General features: G+C 35.5%; 1 protein-coding gene across 11 annotated transcripts in view; it reads right to left on the bottom strand.

Moving 5' to 3' along the window:
- Positions 1 to 1,231: 1,231 nt before the first annotated feature.
- Positions 1,232 to 19,739, bottom strand: part of CSNK1G3 (casein kinase 1 gamma 3) — a 65,495-nt gene continuing 46,987 nt past the window's right edge. For 8 of the 11 annotated variants that reach the window (XM_064642255.1, XM_064642261.1, XM_064642253.1 and 5 more), the window contains 9 exons: positions 15,085 to 15,170; positions 14,866 to 14,950; positions 13,153 to 13,301; positions 12,478 to 12,573; positions 11,728 to 11,823; positions 7,858 to 7,964; positions 7,465 to 7,488; positions 2,999 to 3,090; positions 1,232 to 1,760 (listed from right to left, as the gene is read on the bottom strand). In XM_064642255.1, the coding sequence (XP_064498325.1) occupies positions 3,033 to 3,090; positions 7,465 to 7,488; positions 7,858 to 7,964; positions 11,728 to 11,823; positions 12,478 to 12,573; positions 13,153 to 13,301; positions 14,866 to 14,950; positions 15,085 to 15,170 (701 nt within the window). In that variant the 3' untranslated portion in view covers positions 1,232 to 1,760; positions 2,999 to 3,032. The remainder of the gene's footprint in view (positions 1,761 to 2,998; positions 3,091 to 7,464; positions 7,489 to 7,857; positions 7,965 to 11,727; positions 11,824 to 12,477; positions 12,574 to 13,152; positions 13,302 to 14,865; positions 14,951 to 15,084; positions 15,171 to 19,739) is intronic. The other 3 variants (XM_064642258.1, XM_064642257.1, XM_064642259.1) reach the window with 3 other exon arrangements.

The following is a 19,739-nucleotide window of genomic DNA, read 5'->3' as shown; positions in this document are numbered from 1 at the left end:
CTACTTTTCAGCTCAAATAAAGACAAAGAACTAACTTCATGAGTTTGAAATAATCAATAACACAGACTATTGGAGTGGAAACCTTACGACCTTGCGTGTTTTTGTAGACCAAGTTCAGGTTTTCTAAAACAAACACTTGAGATCATGAACACAAATAACAATGAAGATCAAAGTATACATATAAGCACACAATCCAAACAATAAAATACACTTTTGGCTTTTAAGGATAAATAAATTACCAAATACAATTAAAATTCTTGTAAATGCAATGATTAATTCAAAAGTGTGCATTTATTTTAATATACATTTTAAATGTTACCACAAAACAGATTAAAAATAAATAAGTATGCCAAAAGACATGTGTGGATAGAAAAAAATGGCTAGAATTATAAAAAAAAAATGGAGATAATCTGAGTTTTGTTCAATAAGTCTGTCTAGTCACTTCCATCTTTCACACTTTTTCTTTAATAACTGGTAGCTAAACATGACAAAAGCATAACTCTGTCATTATGGCTTTAAAATAAGCATATATTTTCTGAAAAAGAAAATGCAAAATGGGCTGTCTTGTCTACAGAACTGTTGGTTTGCTCATATTGCAAGCACTTCATGGGACTGTAGAGAAATACCTGACACATCCTTGCCATCCTATCTTACGCTGCAAGACAAGCAACTTCCAAGAAAACAATCGTGGGAAATTTTGGGTGCTATGGGCTGGTATAGAGAGAAGTCTAACTCACTTCCATTGCATTTGTTTTCTAAATTAAAGAGCAAAATAATTTACAAATACATCTCTAACTTTTCATGGCACATCCATATTTTCAAATTAAAGATGATGTCAATCATCAGTTACCTTAGTGAGCATACAGGCTTTAATACTGATTACGCTTTAATCAGAATCACATTTCTTCTTTTATAATTGCTCTGTAGATCTCTTTTGAAGGTAATTCAACTTTGCTAACATTATTAGAAGCACAGCTTAAATTATACAAACTTCTGTATTCTTTGTACAAATGCTCTTGTAATTTCTACTGTATTGCAGTTTTCATTGTAAGCATAACAAAAGCAGACTTTCAAACCAAGAGGCTACTGGAAATACTTTCTGTTCATTAGTATCTCCAGCATTTAGATAACTGTCAACAATTGAATCAGCCTCCCCAGTATCTCTACACAGTGACCATTTGGCTACAATATCAGCAGTAATACTGGGACAAAAGAAGAAAAACAATGCAGGTGTCATAAAATAAATCTTAAGATTTTATTGTTTTTCAATATGGTTGTGCATTCATATTTTTCTTCTGCATTTTTGAAGAGAACTGCTTTTGATACACTGCTACAAACTCAAATAACAGATTCATGACATCTGTCTTCATCTAAGACACAGTTGCTACTTCCTAGAAAAGAAGAAATACTTCTCAAGTTCACTTTTGCTCAAGATACTGTTCATTTCTATCACATCATTGGTCCATATGTTGACGGTCAAAGAACCACTCCTATTCGACAATATTTTAAAGCTTTCAGAATAGATGAATTAAAGAAACAAAAGTTCGATGCAGAAGAACCAAATCAAAGCACACAGGCATGACACTGTTTCTCACGGAGTCCTTGGAAAACATGTTTACTCTGGAGGTTTTTGCTTTGGGTTTTGTTGCTGTTTTTTTTTTAAGATCACAAGACAACAGGTGAACAACTAAGCATTTTCCCATGTTCATTTGTTGCGCTGAATGGTTTTCCTTTTCCTCCGCTTGAATAAACAGCAGCACCTGCAAGTGTGACACAAATTACATATGATATAAAAAGAAACTGCAAAACTAAATTGATTACTGTATGTTTCACGTAGGTACATAGTTCAGGCATAGCCAGCACCAAAAAGAACACACTATTGCAGATGATTGATTTATTAGTGAAAGAAACTGAAGTAGAGATATTTTTTAAACATTTCATCTTTTTTTGGAAAAAAGTATCAAATGAAATAGCTAGAAATAGCTACTAAGTTTAGAGTATTGATGAGAGTATCAAAAGCACAGGCACTATAGGCTGACTTAAAAATGTGTTTGTAAGAGTAAAGGACACTCCATTACCTGAGTACTCTTTAACTGGTAATATTCCAAGCAGAAGCTTGCACTTAAGATTCTATCACCTAAACTGTGCACTTAAGATAGTACTGTTGCTAATACAAGAAAACTTGAGCTTCCTTTGTCAACCAGAACTTGGAAAAACCTTCCCCAAAGCTATTCCCCAAAATTTTTTAGAACAAAATATTCATGAACAACATAAAATTAATGTTCTCATCCAGTGCTGTGATAACACTACAACAGTGAAAAATCACAGCTTAAGTATTAAGTACACTGACATTCTTTATTCTAGTTTATTGATTAATACTGTGAATTTTACTTAGCAAACAGAGACCATCTGAAAGTACCTGAAAGAACACTACAAAATGAAAAAGAACTGGAGGGAGCTAGGGACAGATAACACAGAGGACTGCAGAAGTCCAGAAAGTACTTCTGAAAATAAACTGAAGAGGAAAGCAACAAAGAACACAAAGAAAATTAATTCATCTGAAAGCACTGTTAGCCTTATTTTAGGCAACTCCCAACTCCTGAACACCACCTTTAAAAGTAAAGCTTCCATTTACTAAAGCATTAACACTGCACAATCAAAAGTTTACATGCAAGCTGTCTACCTTAACAGAGCTTGCCTCATGGAGTTCTGTGGTTTGGTTATTGAATTATCACTTGCAGTGCTATACACCAAAGGGTCTTAAACTATGAAGTACAACAAAAGTGAAAGTATAAATGTACTCCATCAATAGCCTATCAGTAAATCCTTAAGTTCACCAAGCATTTTATATCACTAAAATTCAAAAGAAATACAGACAATTTAGTTTGGAATATGGGAAATGGGGAAAGCATTTGAAAATCAGGGAGAACAAAGGTCTAAAAATAAGGTTCTACAGGGGGTGAGAACAACATCTAAAGTAAGGGGAGACAGAAGTTACCTTCTCAAAATATCCAAGGCACCCTGTTGCTCAGTCACTGAAAAAGTAGCAGTGGGCAGAGGCAGACCAGAACTGCTCTGAGAGTTACATAACTTTCAGTAGAAAAAAACATTGGTTATTGATGAAGAGGAAGCCCAAAATTAAAATTCAGTAGGGGAAACTACATAGGTAAGTATTTTTACAGCTAGCAGAAGTATCATAATGTATTTACTAACTTTAAAGTACTTGTAAAAGAAGAGACAGAATTGGTTTTGAAGGCTACACTGACTGTAACTGTAATTCCCCCATTACTACTAAGCCTTTTTTTTCAATATCTGCCTATACCAGCTAACACCCATTATCTTACAGCTTTGAATTTACTCGTAGATGTATGGACGCCAATGCAGTTTAATCTTTCTTTGACCCCAATCTTTTCACAAGAATTTTATATATGTATATACCACAAAAAAAAAAGGCATTTTACAGTGCTCCCTCCCTTTCAACATGAATTATCCTATGAGTCTGTAAATGAGGGAATCCTACCCTGAACTGTGATGGTAAATCACTTTATACTTGTTTGAGATTATGAGGCCTCAAGGAATGCCTACAGAAAAATTTTGTCTTGATTCATAATTTTAGCATATCAGAACCCAGGTTACATAAGTAACTGCAGGAAGATGAAAGTGTGGCAGAGAATTTATATTCTAGAAAGACAATCTAGAATTTAACTCTTCACTCTTCAACTAAATTTTGTTTATACGCAGCACCTCTCAAGGAGATCACACTTCTTAAATGTTTCAGATTGCTTGTATCCTGTGTAGTTCAAGGACACAAGGTTTTCTTGGTTCCTTATCAAAAAATTTTAACCATTCCTTGCTGCAAATCTCATACTGTCCTTTATTCCTTCTGCATAGCCCACTTAGTTTGCTGCTTCTCTTTCAACCAGAGAAGAATGGCACTATGCAATGAGAATTCAAGAATTCTATCTTCACTGCTTTTTTAATCCTGGTCTTCTGGAGTTCGAATGATACTACTACAAAGAGCATCATTTCTATGAACAGTTGGGGTTTTTTAAATTACAAGATCTATTCAAGTATTTCAGTTCAGGACAAATCACTAAATGCTGAAGACTCTTGCATGGTGCAGGAAAATAAATCCCTTATTAATATGTAATATATCTAAAAAGGTTAAAGGAACGTAAATTCCATGGAGAACTGTAAAACACAGGACTCTCTTGGAAATGTAAACTGAAGTACACTGAAATGTGTCTTTTTAAGTCTAGAAGTGCTAGACCTTCCAAGGCATATATGCACCTTTACATGGGAATAAGGAAGATCAGACTGCATTGCCTGATAATAAATTTTATGAAAGAAACATAACTCTGAAACTAGAGCTCCATAGTGCATAGTCTCTCAACTAGTATAATTCATAGCAAAAATGTAGATATGTTCCTAAGGATACTGTCACTAGAGGGTGTTATTACCATTTATATATAATACAATATGCTTGTAGCCATATTTAAAGCTACAAAATGGAGTATTATTAAACAGTATTAGGCTACAAATATATCATTCAATATACATGCAAAATACATAAGAATAAATAAGTTTTAAAAAGTTTTAAAAATCTCTAATTCTAGGAAAGGATTTTTTCTTTTTACATAAATCATTTAATGACCGCTAACCTCTTTACCTGTAGTTTATAAAACATTTCTAAAGTAGGCAGTATAATAGCAATCTATAAAACTCAAAAACCACTAAACTTTTCCTGTACAATCTAAAGTGACCTTTGAGATATTATCTAAGGTAGTAATCTCAGCATGTAATGAACATTTCTTGTCCTTCTTAAAACATCCTTCTTAAAACTTTTTTCCTGTTAAATATCCTTCCTTCTACCACTTGAACAGTCCCTTCACTCAAGATGCTAAAGCAACTTAATTTGTGTTTAGATAGCTGTGTTTTTATATTTGCCATCTACCACGTGGCAGCACTTTACTGCAGGATTAGTAACAAGTGTTTACAGTGTCAAAGAGGATGGAAGACGCAAAAAGGACAGATGGTTTCCTGTCTGCCCTTCTCTGTCTTCCCATGGCAGAGCCTTTTGGTTATGCAAATCACACATCTCATAGAAGCAACTGTTCTAGCAAAGAGTAAAGGAAAGAGAGGTTGATTGGTCAGCAAATGTCAGGGCAGAACAGTGATCAGGTTAGTTTTCTCCTTGGTTTACAACTCCAGTAAGTAACAACTGAAGTAGGGCTGAAAGCTACTTTTTTAAAAACCCAAACAAAAAAATAAACCATCAACAACAACAAAAAATCACCAACACCCAAAAAACAAAACCAAGCCACCAAAATGCCAAAAACCTGACACCTACTGCTCATGCTTGCTGCACAGCAACACCACAAAAATGACATAAGATTTAGAATATATACTGAGAGTACAGAAATATTTATCAAACAATGAAAGTGTTGAAAAAATGTCCCAAAACAACAAAATAAATCAATGGAAAAAAAATCTTGAATATACTGAGTACTGAAAAGTATTCCACTGAAATGCTGACAGAAGAGCTAATATTCAGTTAAACTATATTTGTGTTATAAACAGAAGACATCAGCAAAAGAGGTTAGCTTTGTTCATATTTTCAGAAGGAGAAAAGATTACGAAAGAGGTACAAAGTGAGTCTTTTTGGAAAACAATGTCTCCTTAACACCAAAAATGTCCATATCACAGACACGAAAGATAGTGATTATTGCATTTCCTTACATTCTTCAGCAGTGTAAAAATCTATAAATGCATGTTTAAATGTCTCACAATACTTTTGATATTAAGATTGTAACTATTATGTTAAAATGTAAAATTACCTAAACCTTCTAAAGCATTGTTTCTGAAAAAATATGTATACTTATGCATTGATGCTTATTAGCAATGCTGGGGAGCAGGTGTGGGTGAGGGGCACACATGTATGTTTATTACTGCCAAAATATAAAACAACTTCTACCCCCTAAAAAAACCCCAGGGACTGAGGAAACTGCAGTTTAAATAGACAGTGCTGGAAAACTAATTTGACTTTCATACTTGAATAAAAGAAGATGTATCTAAAGAGTAGGATATTGAGACTAGTTATCTCATCTGTAACAAGTAAAGACTAGGCAAAAGAGGTCAAGGACAGCATATTTGTCCATCACATATTTACATCAGAGAAAATAAACTTCTACACTTCTACAGCAGCTGAGCATCCTAGCTACTACAAATGCTTTTAACTTTCTGCAGATAACTAAGTAAAGTTGATAACTAAACATGGGTTGAACTGTGCTAAGCACTATTCGAAACATGAGAAATTTAATCATTTCCTGTGTGCACATGAACTGAGCATAAAGAAGGTTGTCACTGTGCTTATTCAAAGGGAGAGGACAGGGAATTTATCCATGAACAGCCTACTAACATCCTTGCTCTTTGAGAACTTTTTTTGTTTTAAATATATATAAGAAAACTGTGTTCTTGACAGTAAAATAATAATACAGTACTCTACAAAGATGGCAGATTAAGAATAGTTCTTTTCAGTCATTACAGAAAGCTGGTGCGGACATGTGGCACAACAGACACCTCCATTCACGACAACATTAACTACACATGCACATAAACCTTACACACCAGAACCTCAAAATCTGGCTTTTCAAAAATTTCCCCTTTTCTAAAAGTTAGGAAAACGGTCCCTACAACACTAACTGCTATTAAGGAATGCCTGCTGGATTGCTCTGTTACTAATGTATCCTTCATATTTGAGTGCCCCTATTTGACAATAAACTAGGGCACATATCCTTATAAAATGCTATTCCAGGTACAATTATAAAATAAAACATGTTATAAGTTACATTGCCTTTAGCTGTTAAGAATATTTTTCTGTACTATTTTGCAAGTTTGAGTTTACTACTCAAATGCATAAACATTAGTTGTCCATCCCACGTTAACTGACATTAATATTTCTCCCTTTCATTACACTGTAATTTTAAGGAACCCTTGAGTTATGTTTTAGTGATTAGTTAGCAGGTTGTTAAAGACTAATACTCTGGTAAATATTTCATTTACAGAGACAACTGGCAAAGTTCAAACATTGGCTAGCATTTATTATTTATTAGGTATTTTCTAGATGTTAAAATACTGGCTGAAAGCTACAACATCTGAAAAAAATGTTTTCCCCTTTAAAACAAAATAGTAAGTAGGAAAAAATATTCTAGTGCCCATTAAAAAGGTTGAAATAAAGTACATCACAGACTACACAACTTAAAAGCAAGCAGTATTTGAAGCTGGCAGAATAGCTCCTGAAGGCAGCTGCTTGTAAAAACAATTAATTTTTTCATGGAATTAAAACATGTTTTGTGATTTTCAAATGGACATTTTATTTTAAAGTTCTCTGCTATTAGTTTTAAACCCAATAATAAGAACAAAGCTTCTGGGGCTATTTCTGCCTGCTTATGCTGTATAACTCACCACATGTTCAACACTTTCTGGCAGCTATACAGAAGGAGAGTAAGGAAAAAAAGAGAATCAGAATACCACACAGAGAAAGAATTTCACATCTTGCACACATAGCTGTTGGTAGTCAGAAGATTGTCCTAAATATTTCAAAATTAGTTGAAATATCAAAAATGCATGCACTTCTCTGGCATAGCAAGATGTGTTATTAAAGGCTTAGCCTAAAAGTACAAGCTATAGAAAGTCTTCTACTTAAAAATTTAAAGACAAAACTAGACAGAGCACTGGAGTTTTATCCCTCACCAGTGGCTATTAGTTTAGATAATATTTTTTTTTAATAACTGTATGAGAAAAATATTGAAGCAGCTGAGCCCACAAGATCCAAAGAATACAAAAACAAGGACATACTTTGTTTCATCCATTACTTCTACTTCTGCAGGAGCTGTGATGGGTGCATTTGAACGGCCTGCAGTTGGGTCATCTGTGTTGAGTTCTCCATTTGTTGAGCTTACTACCTGAAATCACCAGAAAGACCTGAAATTATGCCAGTGCCAGACTCACATTTGTTAACTCCTAAATCTTAAAAAAAACCAATAGATTTTTTAATTCCATAATTCTTTTTATTTCAATAATAGCTTCTTTGCCAGGTTTTATTCCGGCATCCCCATGCTCTTGTAGAAACTTCGTTTCCTATCTATTAGTGGAACTGACATTTACATGACAAACTCAGTGAGTGGACTAAGCAAAGCAACTCAGTGGATCAGGTTTGCTCATCTCCCTCACGTCTCTTCAGAGTCTTAAGGGAAGGCACTAAACACTTTCCTGATACCAATCAATCTAACCCTATCTCTGCTTCTTTAGTGTATTTATGCTCCTTAGTTTTCCATCTTTCCATCTTTGTATGGCCTGATTCATTTGTATCTCAAAAGAGTACTCACTAGAAGAAGGGAAAACTAAGACATTTGCTAGACTGAAGAGTATAAATGGTATCTGATTTTTAGAACACAAAAACACTTACTGCCAAAAAATTAATCAGCTGCAGAGACCAACAGTAGTCCACAGTTCAAGATTATTACCAGCTGCTGCCTGATGGTCAGAGATTAATGTAGACAAAAGGAGCAGGAAGAAAAGTCATCATCATATTATTCCCCTCACCCTTCCAAGCTTTCCTCTTAATGCAGCAGTTGTATCTTATCTATTTATAGCCAGAACTAAGAGCCTAGCCTATTGAGGTTTGTTTTGTGGTTCCTTTTTTAAGTACAGAGCTTCAGAAGTTTGCTACATTTAAGGCATTTTCCATGCCATATGCCTACATTAGGCTGAGTTCTCTTCTTTTTCATGTTTGACTAAAATAGCAACTACTGCCAAGAAAAACTGCTGCCCTGTAACAAAACAAAAGATGTCTGAGATTGCAGGATCTAATTAGCTACATTTTAGTCAACGTAACTGAAGGAAGGCTGGGCTTTATTTCTATGATGGTAGGTAAGTCAGTGTAGTTTCAAGAAGGTGGCTTAAGTTTAGTTTCATATCACTGCGCATGACAGAAGCACTTCACATTCAGTGACAGAAATAAATAGGAATTGTACTTTAACAATAAGATGGTGGGTCAGGCATTTTGAACCAAACACTCTAGGTTAGTAGTTTCGGTTTGTGGGTTGGTTTTTTTTGTTTGGTTTTGGTTTTGGTTTTTTCAGGTTTTTTTAACAAGTATCTTAATATTTATTGTCATCATTGTCCAAATTTACTTGGAAGGAGATACAGTATGATCCCAACCACTTCACCAGGTATCTTACTGTCCAGATAAATTTCATTGCTTCTTGTGAAATATCCAGCTGTAATAGTGATAAGCACAGTGGAAAATGCATCAGAAGTACTTGCTAAATAAGACAGGAGCATTGTTGACGATGTAAGGGTAAAAAAAATTTGCTCAACTTGTCCAAAGGGGTTTTTGGGTCCAAAGGAAGCACAGAATGGTTACAGTTGGAAGGGACCACTAGTGATGTCATCTGGTCCAACCCCCATGCTCAAGGAGGGTCTCCTGAGCACATTACTTGTTACTGTATCCAGACAGCTTTTGAATGTCTCCAGGGAAGGAGACTTCACAACCTGTCTGGGCAGCCTCTTCCAGTGCCTGGCCACCCTCATAGTAAAGAAAGTCTTCCTCTTGTTCATGTGGAACTTCCTGTGCATAACCACACAACTAACCACAACTACAGCCTGCACTAATCCATATAAAGTAATGCTATCCGATTAATATTGTAGTCAACTTTGTCTGCAGTCCTAATAATTCAGGATTTCTGCTCCATGATCTAAATTCAAAATGAATTTTTCTAAAGAGATCCTCAGGGATCGCACTCAAGGTTTCATAACAGTGGTTGATCAAAAACTGAAGCCTTTGTCTTTAGTTTACTCAAGTAAGGGTAGGGTACATCAAGAAATAAAAAGACAGGTATATGTCCCTTTCTGGATGGAAAGCATACACAATACAACTTAGCAATCCTGACTATTGCAAAGAACAGGTGACAGTATGCAAAGGCATTTGCAAGAACTCTTATTTTCTTCCTTTTTCTTACACAAAGCAAATGAAATAATGAATGATTTTTTCACAAGTTAAATAGGCTGCCCAACTCTAGCATTGGTAGAGCTTTCACATGGCATTCTCCCTCACACTTCTTTCCCAGGACCACCTGTTTAATTATTCCCATCTATCTCCTTGGACAGCAGACTTTAAAAAGAAGGATCCAACTCAAGCATGTACACACTCGTCACTTGGATTGGAAAACATGAAAGCAAGTATCTAAAAATCCTTTGAGAAACCCCCCCCCATTATATTAACAGTAAGGCATATTACTGTTATTTCCTAGAAAATGTCCTCCCCATCTCCAAAGGGTATTTAGCATATCTCTTGCAATTATTGCATTTTATCTGACAAAGAATAAAAGGTTTCTTAAGTGCTACAATTATCAAACAAGTGATATGATATACAATTTCAAAGTTCTACTGACTGTAACTTAACACATTAAATATGTTTTCTTTCTAATAATAAAAAAAAATTAAAAAAGTAATAATTTTAGAAGACAACTCCAAATCCAACTTTGATTCCACATGACTATACTGTTCTCAAAAGATTAATTATTTCCTTTAAAACTGATGTTATTGAGAGAACTACTGCAAATCAAGTTAAATATACCATAAAGTTTTTAAAACATTTGCTAATGAGAAGCAGAAAACTTTGAAACTTTTCTTGATACATAGTGATAATTATCATTACTAGATTTTCTTATATGATACATGACAGTTGTTTCTAAAGCAGCAAAATTTAGAACATGTTAAGTTTTAATTGAGTTCCAAAGCATTTAAAGAAGACATGGAATTATCACACTGGCAAGACTGCAGCACTGTTTTTTGTACCCTGGACTTTTCATTCTTTCTTCAGGCCTTGACAAATTTTTTCCAAAACAAGACTTCAGAAGAAACATATATAACTTAGATTGTTAGAATCAAAAATGCAACAGACAATTTATTTTCCACCCAGATAAGCTAAATTGTTTTCATTTTGGACTCAAAGTTCAAAACCTCATGGAGACTTTGCAGCTGGCATTTTGAATCCTATATTAAATTTAGATTTCCTTATGTATTATTCCATCTGTCTCATACCTAAGTACATTCAAAGAGCAAGACACCAAAAATAAAAAAAAAAAAAAAATTAAAAATATAACAGGAAAAAAGTGCTTTGAAAATGAAATTAATAATAAAGGAAAAACTGTTGGTTTCTACTATTTTTTTCGCTGATATGTGTGAAGTACTACTCCAGGAAACATTCTTCTTGTCAACTATTGTTTGAACAAAAATAGTAAAGTTTAAACAAGCATCACCAATTAATATTTTAACTGGAAGTTTTCTTAATGAAAAAAAATGGCTTTAATAATACTGAATTCAGTCAATAGTGGTTTTTAGTTGCTAATATAACTAACACATCAAAAGTGTAAACTTCAGTTGCTTGCACTATTTTAAGTGCATATTCCATTAAAAAGACAGTTCAATTGTTTTAGACTTTCACTAAGAAACGTGCAGGAAAAACTCCACAAACAAAAAGTTCCATAGTTTCTATGCCTGTTTTAATTTCAGTTTGACAACTGTGAACCAAGGAGTAACATTCTGAGCATTACTGGAAAGCAGTTTTAATATGAAAACATGAATCATGTCAAACACTACAGGATAACAGTATTATGTACCAGAAAACAACTAATTTAAGTCATGCAAAGAAGTAGAAAATACCTGTACCGAGCCACCATGTCTGTCAGCTGCCAGGTGAGCCCTCAAATGATGTGGATTGGCTTGTTGTGAGTCCCAAGCTGCCCTATGGTCTGTTGACTACCATTTTTGAATGCATTAGGAATTTATGCAAAAGAAAAAAAATTACGAAAATAAAAAATTTGTGCATTAATTATTATTGGGGTTTTTTTAAAGGCACAGAAGCACTATACACTTAATTCCTATATAGATTGCACTTCTGCATCATCAACATACTTACACATGACTACACATACATTTTTATAGAGAGGTGAAGCAGCTAAAACTCAAAATTCGTAGTAAGAAAAGGTACACCAATGCAACCCTCTAACTTTGCTAAGGTAAATGGACACAACTCCGAATTTCTAAAATTTTTACCACCTTGGTCATTAGCCTGGTTTAAAAAAAAAGCAAAAATGTTGTACATACACGTTACCAAAATGAACCCAAATAGATGACATGGCATATGGAAAGTGACAGTGATTAAAGAAGTATCAGAGAGAAAATGCACTAGCAATGTAAAGTACATTGTATCATAGCTTCAAACAAGCAAATTTTTAGGACATTTTAATGTATTTCTAGATCTGTAAACTTTAACAAGGATCTACTTAAATCCAAGTCAAAACAGAGAAAACCTGGTGTCAATTTTATTTTGGAGCTCTAATAAAATCAATAACAGCACAAATCATTAGACAAAAACATACTAATTTTGATAATCTTACAAGAGCAGTTTACCTGATTTTTGGATTGTTGTATTCTGTCTCTGTGTTGATATGCTTCTCTGTTTGAAGACATTGCAGGGTCTGAATGTACTGAACCCACTGGAGTAGGCTACAAATATAAATAATACGAAGCTACTGGTAAAAAACCCAAATTTCTAAGTCTCATCAAAAGTTACTGGTTCGTAAAAGAAAACAGTCTTTGAATCTGACAGTTTCCAATAACACAAAATCATCAAATTAAATCAAAAGTTTCACTAGATATTTACACTAACATCAAAAAGGAAAAAAACAAACTAAGAATTACATAATTGAAGTAGCAATTCTAAGTATTATTATAAATTAATATTCTGAAAGACCTTAAGCTGATACTTTCTTCAGTTAGCAGTTAGAACATTCTGATGAAACCTGACTAAAGGGTTAAAGTAATTCTTTATGCAACCCCATTTTGGATTGAGCAGAGATGTACTTAGACATTGAGAGTATGTCTGGAAAGAGAAAGAATATGAAACACTCAAGCCAAAAGATAATGTTAGAAAATGCATCTGAAAATGGGTTTGTAATAGCAGCTGTTAACAATTCTAATGACAGCCTTGAGGTGCACATCTCCTGAAACTCAGTTCTGAACCACTGACTCAAAACCGATCACATAAAATGGCCATTATATTACTAACAGCTTAACTGTACTCACCAGCTGTTTTCCAATCCAGTCATATTCATAATCAAACATATAGCCTTTCCGATCAAGTAAGTCTGTGAAGAGCTTTCTTAAGTAGTCATAGTCTGGCTTTTCAAAAAAATCTAACCTTCTTACATAACGTAGGTATGTAGCCATTTCCTCTACATAAATAAGAAATATACGTAATTCTCATTACCTCTTTTAATGGAACTAAAAAAAAATTATTTCATTTTAAAGCATTTCTCACCCTAAAACCTGAACAGTTGTTCACTATGAATCTGTGAATTACCAGAAAGAAAAGTTACTTAATAGTAATAATGCTCTTTGAGATAAACTGCCATATTCTAAACATATCCTACCAAGTGATCCCTCACTAATTTTCCCTTTGCATTACCTGTTTAGTTCTTCCATTCAACCTTCCAATTCTAATGCACAGTACGCCAAAAAAGTGGGGAAAGAAATGCCTCTACTTCTTTCCCCCCCTCAATTAATTTCACAGAGACAAGACTAAGGAAAAGTAAAGAAAGGGGTATATGACAAAGTATCTGCCTCCTGTCCACAAGGCCTGCTGTGGACAGGATTTCCTTTCATAAGAGGAAACAAAATCAGTTTGTCATGAGCTATTCTCAGCAAATCTATTTTTCCTATCAGTGATATTGTTATTACCTTTCAAGGTGTTTATTTATATTTTGGCAAAATCATGTCCATGTTACGTATATCCCCTGTTCTGAACACTTTAGTTCAACTTTTAAAAAATGTCATATTTGCTTCTCCCCAGTTTTCCAATACCTCATTGATTCTCCTTGCACTTACGGGAGCTAGAAGTGACACCCAAAACTTGCAAGTTAATTTAAATATTAGTTCAAGCTGCTTCCAATTCAGCTTGGTTTTAACAGGGGTATGACACCGTATTAAAAACATATTATTATTAAAAACATATTAAAAATGTTTGAGCTTAAAGGGCTTGCAAAATTTTATGTGTGAACATAAAAGTGTAGACTAGTTGATCACTGTAAGCATACATATAATATTTTTTTGTTTCCTTTAGAAGAATCTACATTTTAAGAAAAACAGCATTAGCTTGCTGCTGCTCCAAAAGGATAATTCTTCTTTCTGGGCCCAGTATTGTTTAACTTATCCATCAATGGCCTGGATGAAGCGGTAGATGCCTCCTCAGCAAGTTCACTGATGACAAAGCTGGGAGGAGTGGCCCTCTTAGAAGGAAAGGCTGGGCCTGTTCAGCCTTGACAAGAGAGGACTGAGAGGGGACCTAATTAATGTGTGTAAATATCTGAAGGGGGAGCGTGCCAAGAGGATGGAACCAGGCTCTTCTAGTGGTGCCAACCAATAGCAAAAGAGGCAAAGGGGTGAAATTGATGGAGAGGAAGTTCCTCCTAAAAATGAGGAAGAACTTCTTTACTGAGAGGTGACCAAGCACTGGAACAGATTGCGGAGTCTCCCTCACTGGAGATATTCAAGAACCATCTGGACACAATCCCATGCCACATGCTCTAGGATGACCCTGCTTGAACAGGGAGGTTGGACCAGGTGTCCCACTGTGGTCCCTTCCAACCTTACCAATTCTGTGATTTATCACCATAGTACATAATACATGTATTTGGAAGCATTATTTTATTTATTTTTAAAGCCAGATATTAAGCAATTACCTATCCCAGTTTTGTTTTATAAATCAATAAGAACATTTTTATAAATAGTAGACATTACCTGGGAAGTTTTCACACAATACTTCTATAGGGGTTGCTCGTTTTGTGTCTCCAATTTTCTGGTAACGTTCTTTTAATGTATCAGCCTATGATACAAGAACAAAACAAGCATCTGAAGTTATACAGCCTGCAGACAAACATTCAAAAAGAAAAAACTAAACATGTCAATAAAAGCTGATGATCTGAAAATAGGACAGAGGAAGATATCAAATCCCACTACCTTTAAACCTTGCCATGGAAGACTTCCTCTGAGAAAATACATAAACATATGACCCAAAGCTTCCAAATCATCTCTTCTGCTCTGCTCTGAAATGAAAGGCAAATATTATTAGAAAATTCAATCTGAGTAATTTTACATTATATTTGAAAGGTTAGCTTCAAAATTATGTAAAAATCATTGGTAGATGTAGAGTACTTGAAATCAAACTAAGCATACTGGGGGGTTCTGGTGTACTGTGCCCTGCATTACAAACACAGCTAAAATCAAAAAAAAAAAGCAGATGCAGACTGCAGGTATACTCATCTCAACAGTACTTAAAGCAAATTATCTTGCTGTAAAAAACTGTTTTTATTTTAAAATATTGTTTATTTAAAATTTAGTTTGACCCTTAAAATTGCATTTTAATTACAATATTTTTAATTCATTACTTGTGAACTTGAAACAGTTTAAGAAAACTTAAATTTAATTCATTTTTTCTCTATAAAGCCATGGAGAAGACAGTCTTTTCCTCTGGGACTCATTATGGAATTTCTGAGCAAGTCAATGGTGGACTGAAGAAAGCTCAGAAGTACTATTATTTGTATAGAAACCAACATAAAGAGGCATGAACATACAGCCTGCTCTCAAGTCTAGCTGATATTTAAGCTTTTACAGTACACAATGTCTGGCAAGGCTATAATTTTTCATCTACACTGAAGCAGTGGCAGTCCTTCAAAAAGTTCACAGAAGGTTAAAACAGAAAGTAACAAGTAAAACACAGTGCATTCAAAGTTTTCAAAGCACATTTCATATAGTTTTTAAATTAAATCCATTATTTGTAGGAAAAGTAAACATAATAGAGAATATCGAGTCTTTAAATTACTTGTAGAAAAGAGATTTTTACATTTCCACCAGAGTTCATTCCGTACTGCTGTTGAAACAAATGTTACACGTTGCATTACGTATTGAGGAAACAGGCAGTATTCAAATCTAAATTTGAGTTCCACCCTGACACAAGGCAGAAAACCAAAATTATAAAATTGTTTTCACCCAGTATTTTACAAGACAAAATCGCTATGCTTCGACAACAAGAAAAATGGAGCCGGAAATTAAACTAAAAAAAAGATTGCTTGATTTTTTTAAATACAGCAAAGTTAACAAAGTCAACCTGGCTCTGATTTGATCAACATTGCCATAAATATACTGCATCTGAAGAACAATTATTAATCTTCATATAGATAGAACAACGTACTTAATATTCTATTCCTATCCCTACCTTCTCATCTGAACACTGAGTAAACACATACTAGCATGATAATTCTATATTTAGCCCATTACTTCATCACACATCTGCCAGCCATATGAGGCTCTTTCATGATCATTTCTCCTTCACTCATTTCCATGTTTCCAATTTCCTTGCCAACACTCTTCTTGTGCTCACTCCTCCACTCTCACTGCCCACTGTTGCCACTTTTCTCAGTGCCCTCGAGACAATTTGATTCTATTTGAATTTCTCTGCCAACCCCACAACATCTCATTTACTGACCACATGCTATCCTGATACAATCACACAGGGTAAGAAGAAAGCAGGAATAAGCTACAGAGTTCTTTTTATGCTGTAGAGTTCTATGCCTGACAGGTTCCAGCACGTGAAAGAAATGCTGGCTCCAGTTGCTGGCAGAAATTCTTTATGAGATAGGGTGGGCATGCAGAAAATGAGTACTTCACAGAATGTTACAAGTGTGCAACAGACGGCCCACCTATGGGCAACACTAAGGCGCAGCCCACAAAAATGTACTGGAAAGTTCTGTTCGGTTTTTGCTAATCCCTCTCTTTCACATTGATTTCTACAAGTTATGCTGATGAAAAATTAACCTACTCCGCTCTAAAAAAAAAAAAAAAAAAGTATTTTATGGAGGCAATGGCTCCTTCACAGAGAATCCTATCTATGAAAGGTGAAACTTTCAATCTTTATCTTGAAATTATTTTAAATTAAGAGGATTTTGGCTTTTTGGTTTTCAGGGTCTTTTTTTTAAATGAGCTTTGGACTGCTGGTGATATTTCTTTAGGACAGTTCTTTGGGAACTACTTCTAGGATACACCACTTGAATTCACAATGCTCTCAAAACTCTACTACAAGAAAGGATTTTTTGTTTGTTTTAGTTCAAGGGACAGTGATTATTATTTAGAATCCATTTAAGTTCTTCACTGACCAATTTGAGCTAATTAAGAAATAGTAATCAAATACATTTTCCTATGGATGGAAATCTTCAAGATGAGCTGGAGAAACAGGAAACCCAAAGATTATACTGCTATTATTCAAAGAAGGACCTCTGAAAACTGGAAAAAAACTAGCAGTGGACTAACTAGAAGACAAAAGGATTTCAAGCATAAGCTAGAGGAAGAGCTGCTAATGTATACAGATGCTAGTGTATCACAATTTAATGAGATTAAGAGGATATGTTGCCTAAAAGGTAATAAGATCATAAGATGACAAACACACAACAAAGCTTTAGGGCAGATGGTTTCCTCTCTCAAAGTGGTCACCTGAAGCAAGCTAAATTAATAAGAAACTGGTACCTGTTATTTAGTTCATAAACTACAGACAATTATCTCAATTCAAATAGACTGATTTAAATAAACATTAGAGCCTCATTCAGCAGGTTATTCCCAGAAATCATCTTTTTTTTAGGATACACAATAACATAATCATAATACAGTTTACACAACAGACATTCAGTCTTTAGTAAGCATCCATTATAAACACTACATTCCTCCCCAAAGAAAGTTGCTTGGATCAGAAAAGACAGTATTAGCTACCAAGAAGATTACATGGTTAGATACAGAAATGGAAATTGACAACCTACTTAACTTGAACTATCAGTCCATAAAGTTTAGCAAAAAAAAATTTGAAACCTAGAGTTTGCAGTCTTACTAAAAATGATAGGATTTCATACAATAACATAAGGGACAGAACAGCATTACTTTCTGAAAAAAATAATGAATCCCAAAGTTGATGATTCTGTTACAGAAAAATGAAGTTGCATGACAAGTACACATTGTATGTCATACTGTTGTCTTAAGAATAATGAGGACTTTATGTAAAAAAAAAAACCCTATTTTCATTTATACCTTTAATTAAGGTGCCCACTGCAGAAGAGCCTGGAGCCCATCTCAGGAACTGAAGGTGCACAAGTCCCTGGGACCTGTTGAGATGCATCTATGAGTCCTGAGGGAATCTCAGGCTAAACCATTATCCATTACATCTCAGAAATTGTTCCAGTTCAGTGAAGTTCCCACAGATGGAAAAAGTAGAAACATTACCCCCATTACAACAAAGGCAAGAAAAGGAAGACATGGGAAACTACAGGCCAGTCAGTCTCACCTCAGTGCCCAGCAAGATCACAGAGCAGATCCTCTTGGAAACTGTGCTAAGCGACATGGAAGACAAGGAGGTGACTGATGACAGACAACACAGTTTCACTACAGGTAAATCATGCCTAACAAATTTGGTGATTTTCCACATAGACAGAGTGTTGGTGCAGGATGGAAGAGTTACTGACATCACCCACCTGGACTTGTACAAAGCCTTTGACACTAATGTAGGACATCCTTGTCTCTGAACTGGAGATACACTGATTTGACAGATGGAACAAGTGGACAAGGAATTGGCTAGGTGGTTGCACTCTTAAGCTGTTGGCAACAACTCAATATTCAAGTGAAGATCAGTGAGGAGCACTGTTCCTCAGGGGTTGGTATTGGGACAGGTGCTGGGTAACACCTTTGCTAGTGATGTGGACAGTGGGATTGAGGGCACCACCAGCAAGTCTGCCAATGAGACAAAGCTGTGTGGTGTAGTGACCACGCTGAAGGGAATGGATGTCATTCCAAGGGATCTGGACACAATTGAGAGGTGGACCTGTGCAAACTTCATGAAGTTCAACAAGGAGAAGTGCAAGACCTGCACCTAGATCCGGGCAATCCCAAGCACAAGTACAGGCTGGGCAGAGAACGGAGATCAGCCCTGAGAAGGACTTGGTGGTGCTGGTAGATGAGAGGCTGGACATGAGCTGGCAACGTGTGCTTGCAGCCCAGAAAGCCAATCATATCCTGGACTGCATCAAAAGCAGAGTGGCCAGCAGGGAGAGAGAGGGGATTCTGCCCCTCTGCTCTGCTCTAGTGAGAGCCCACCTGGAATGCCGCATCCAGCTCTGGGGTTCCCAACATAAGAAGTACATGAAGCGAGTCCAGAGAAGGGCTATGAAGACAATCAGGGAGTGTCTCTCCTACGAAGACAGGCGGAGAGTTGGGGTTGCTCAGCCTGGAGAATAGAAAGCCCCAGAGAGCACATTACAGCACCTTCCAGTAGCCAAAGGGGGCCTCCATGAAAGGTGGAGAGGGACTTTTTACAAGGACAAGAGGCAGTGGTTTCATACTGAAAGAGGGCAGGTTTAGATTTGATCTTAGGAATAAATTCTTTACTGTGTGGGTACCAAGACACTGGAACAGTTTGCCCAGAGAAGCTGTGGATGCCCCATCCCTGGAAGTGATCAAGGTTGGATGGGGCTTTGAGCAACCTGGTCTAGTGCAAGGTTTTTCTGCCCACAGAAGGGGAGTTGGAACTAGATGATCCTTTCCAACCCAGACCATTCTTTGATTAAACAACAATAAACACA

The sequence above is a fragment of the Pseudopipra pipra genome, chromosome Z (assembly GCF_036250125.1).
Source record: "Pseudopipra pipra isolate bDixPip1 chromosome Z, bDixPip1.hap1, whole genome shotgun sequence".
Taxonomy (NCBI): domain Eukaryota; kingdom Metazoa; phylum Chordata; class Aves; order Passeriformes; family Pipridae; genus Pseudopipra; species Pseudopipra pipra.
Note: the sequence above shows the minus strand (reverse complement) of the source record. Positions and strands in the feature narration are given on the sequence as shown.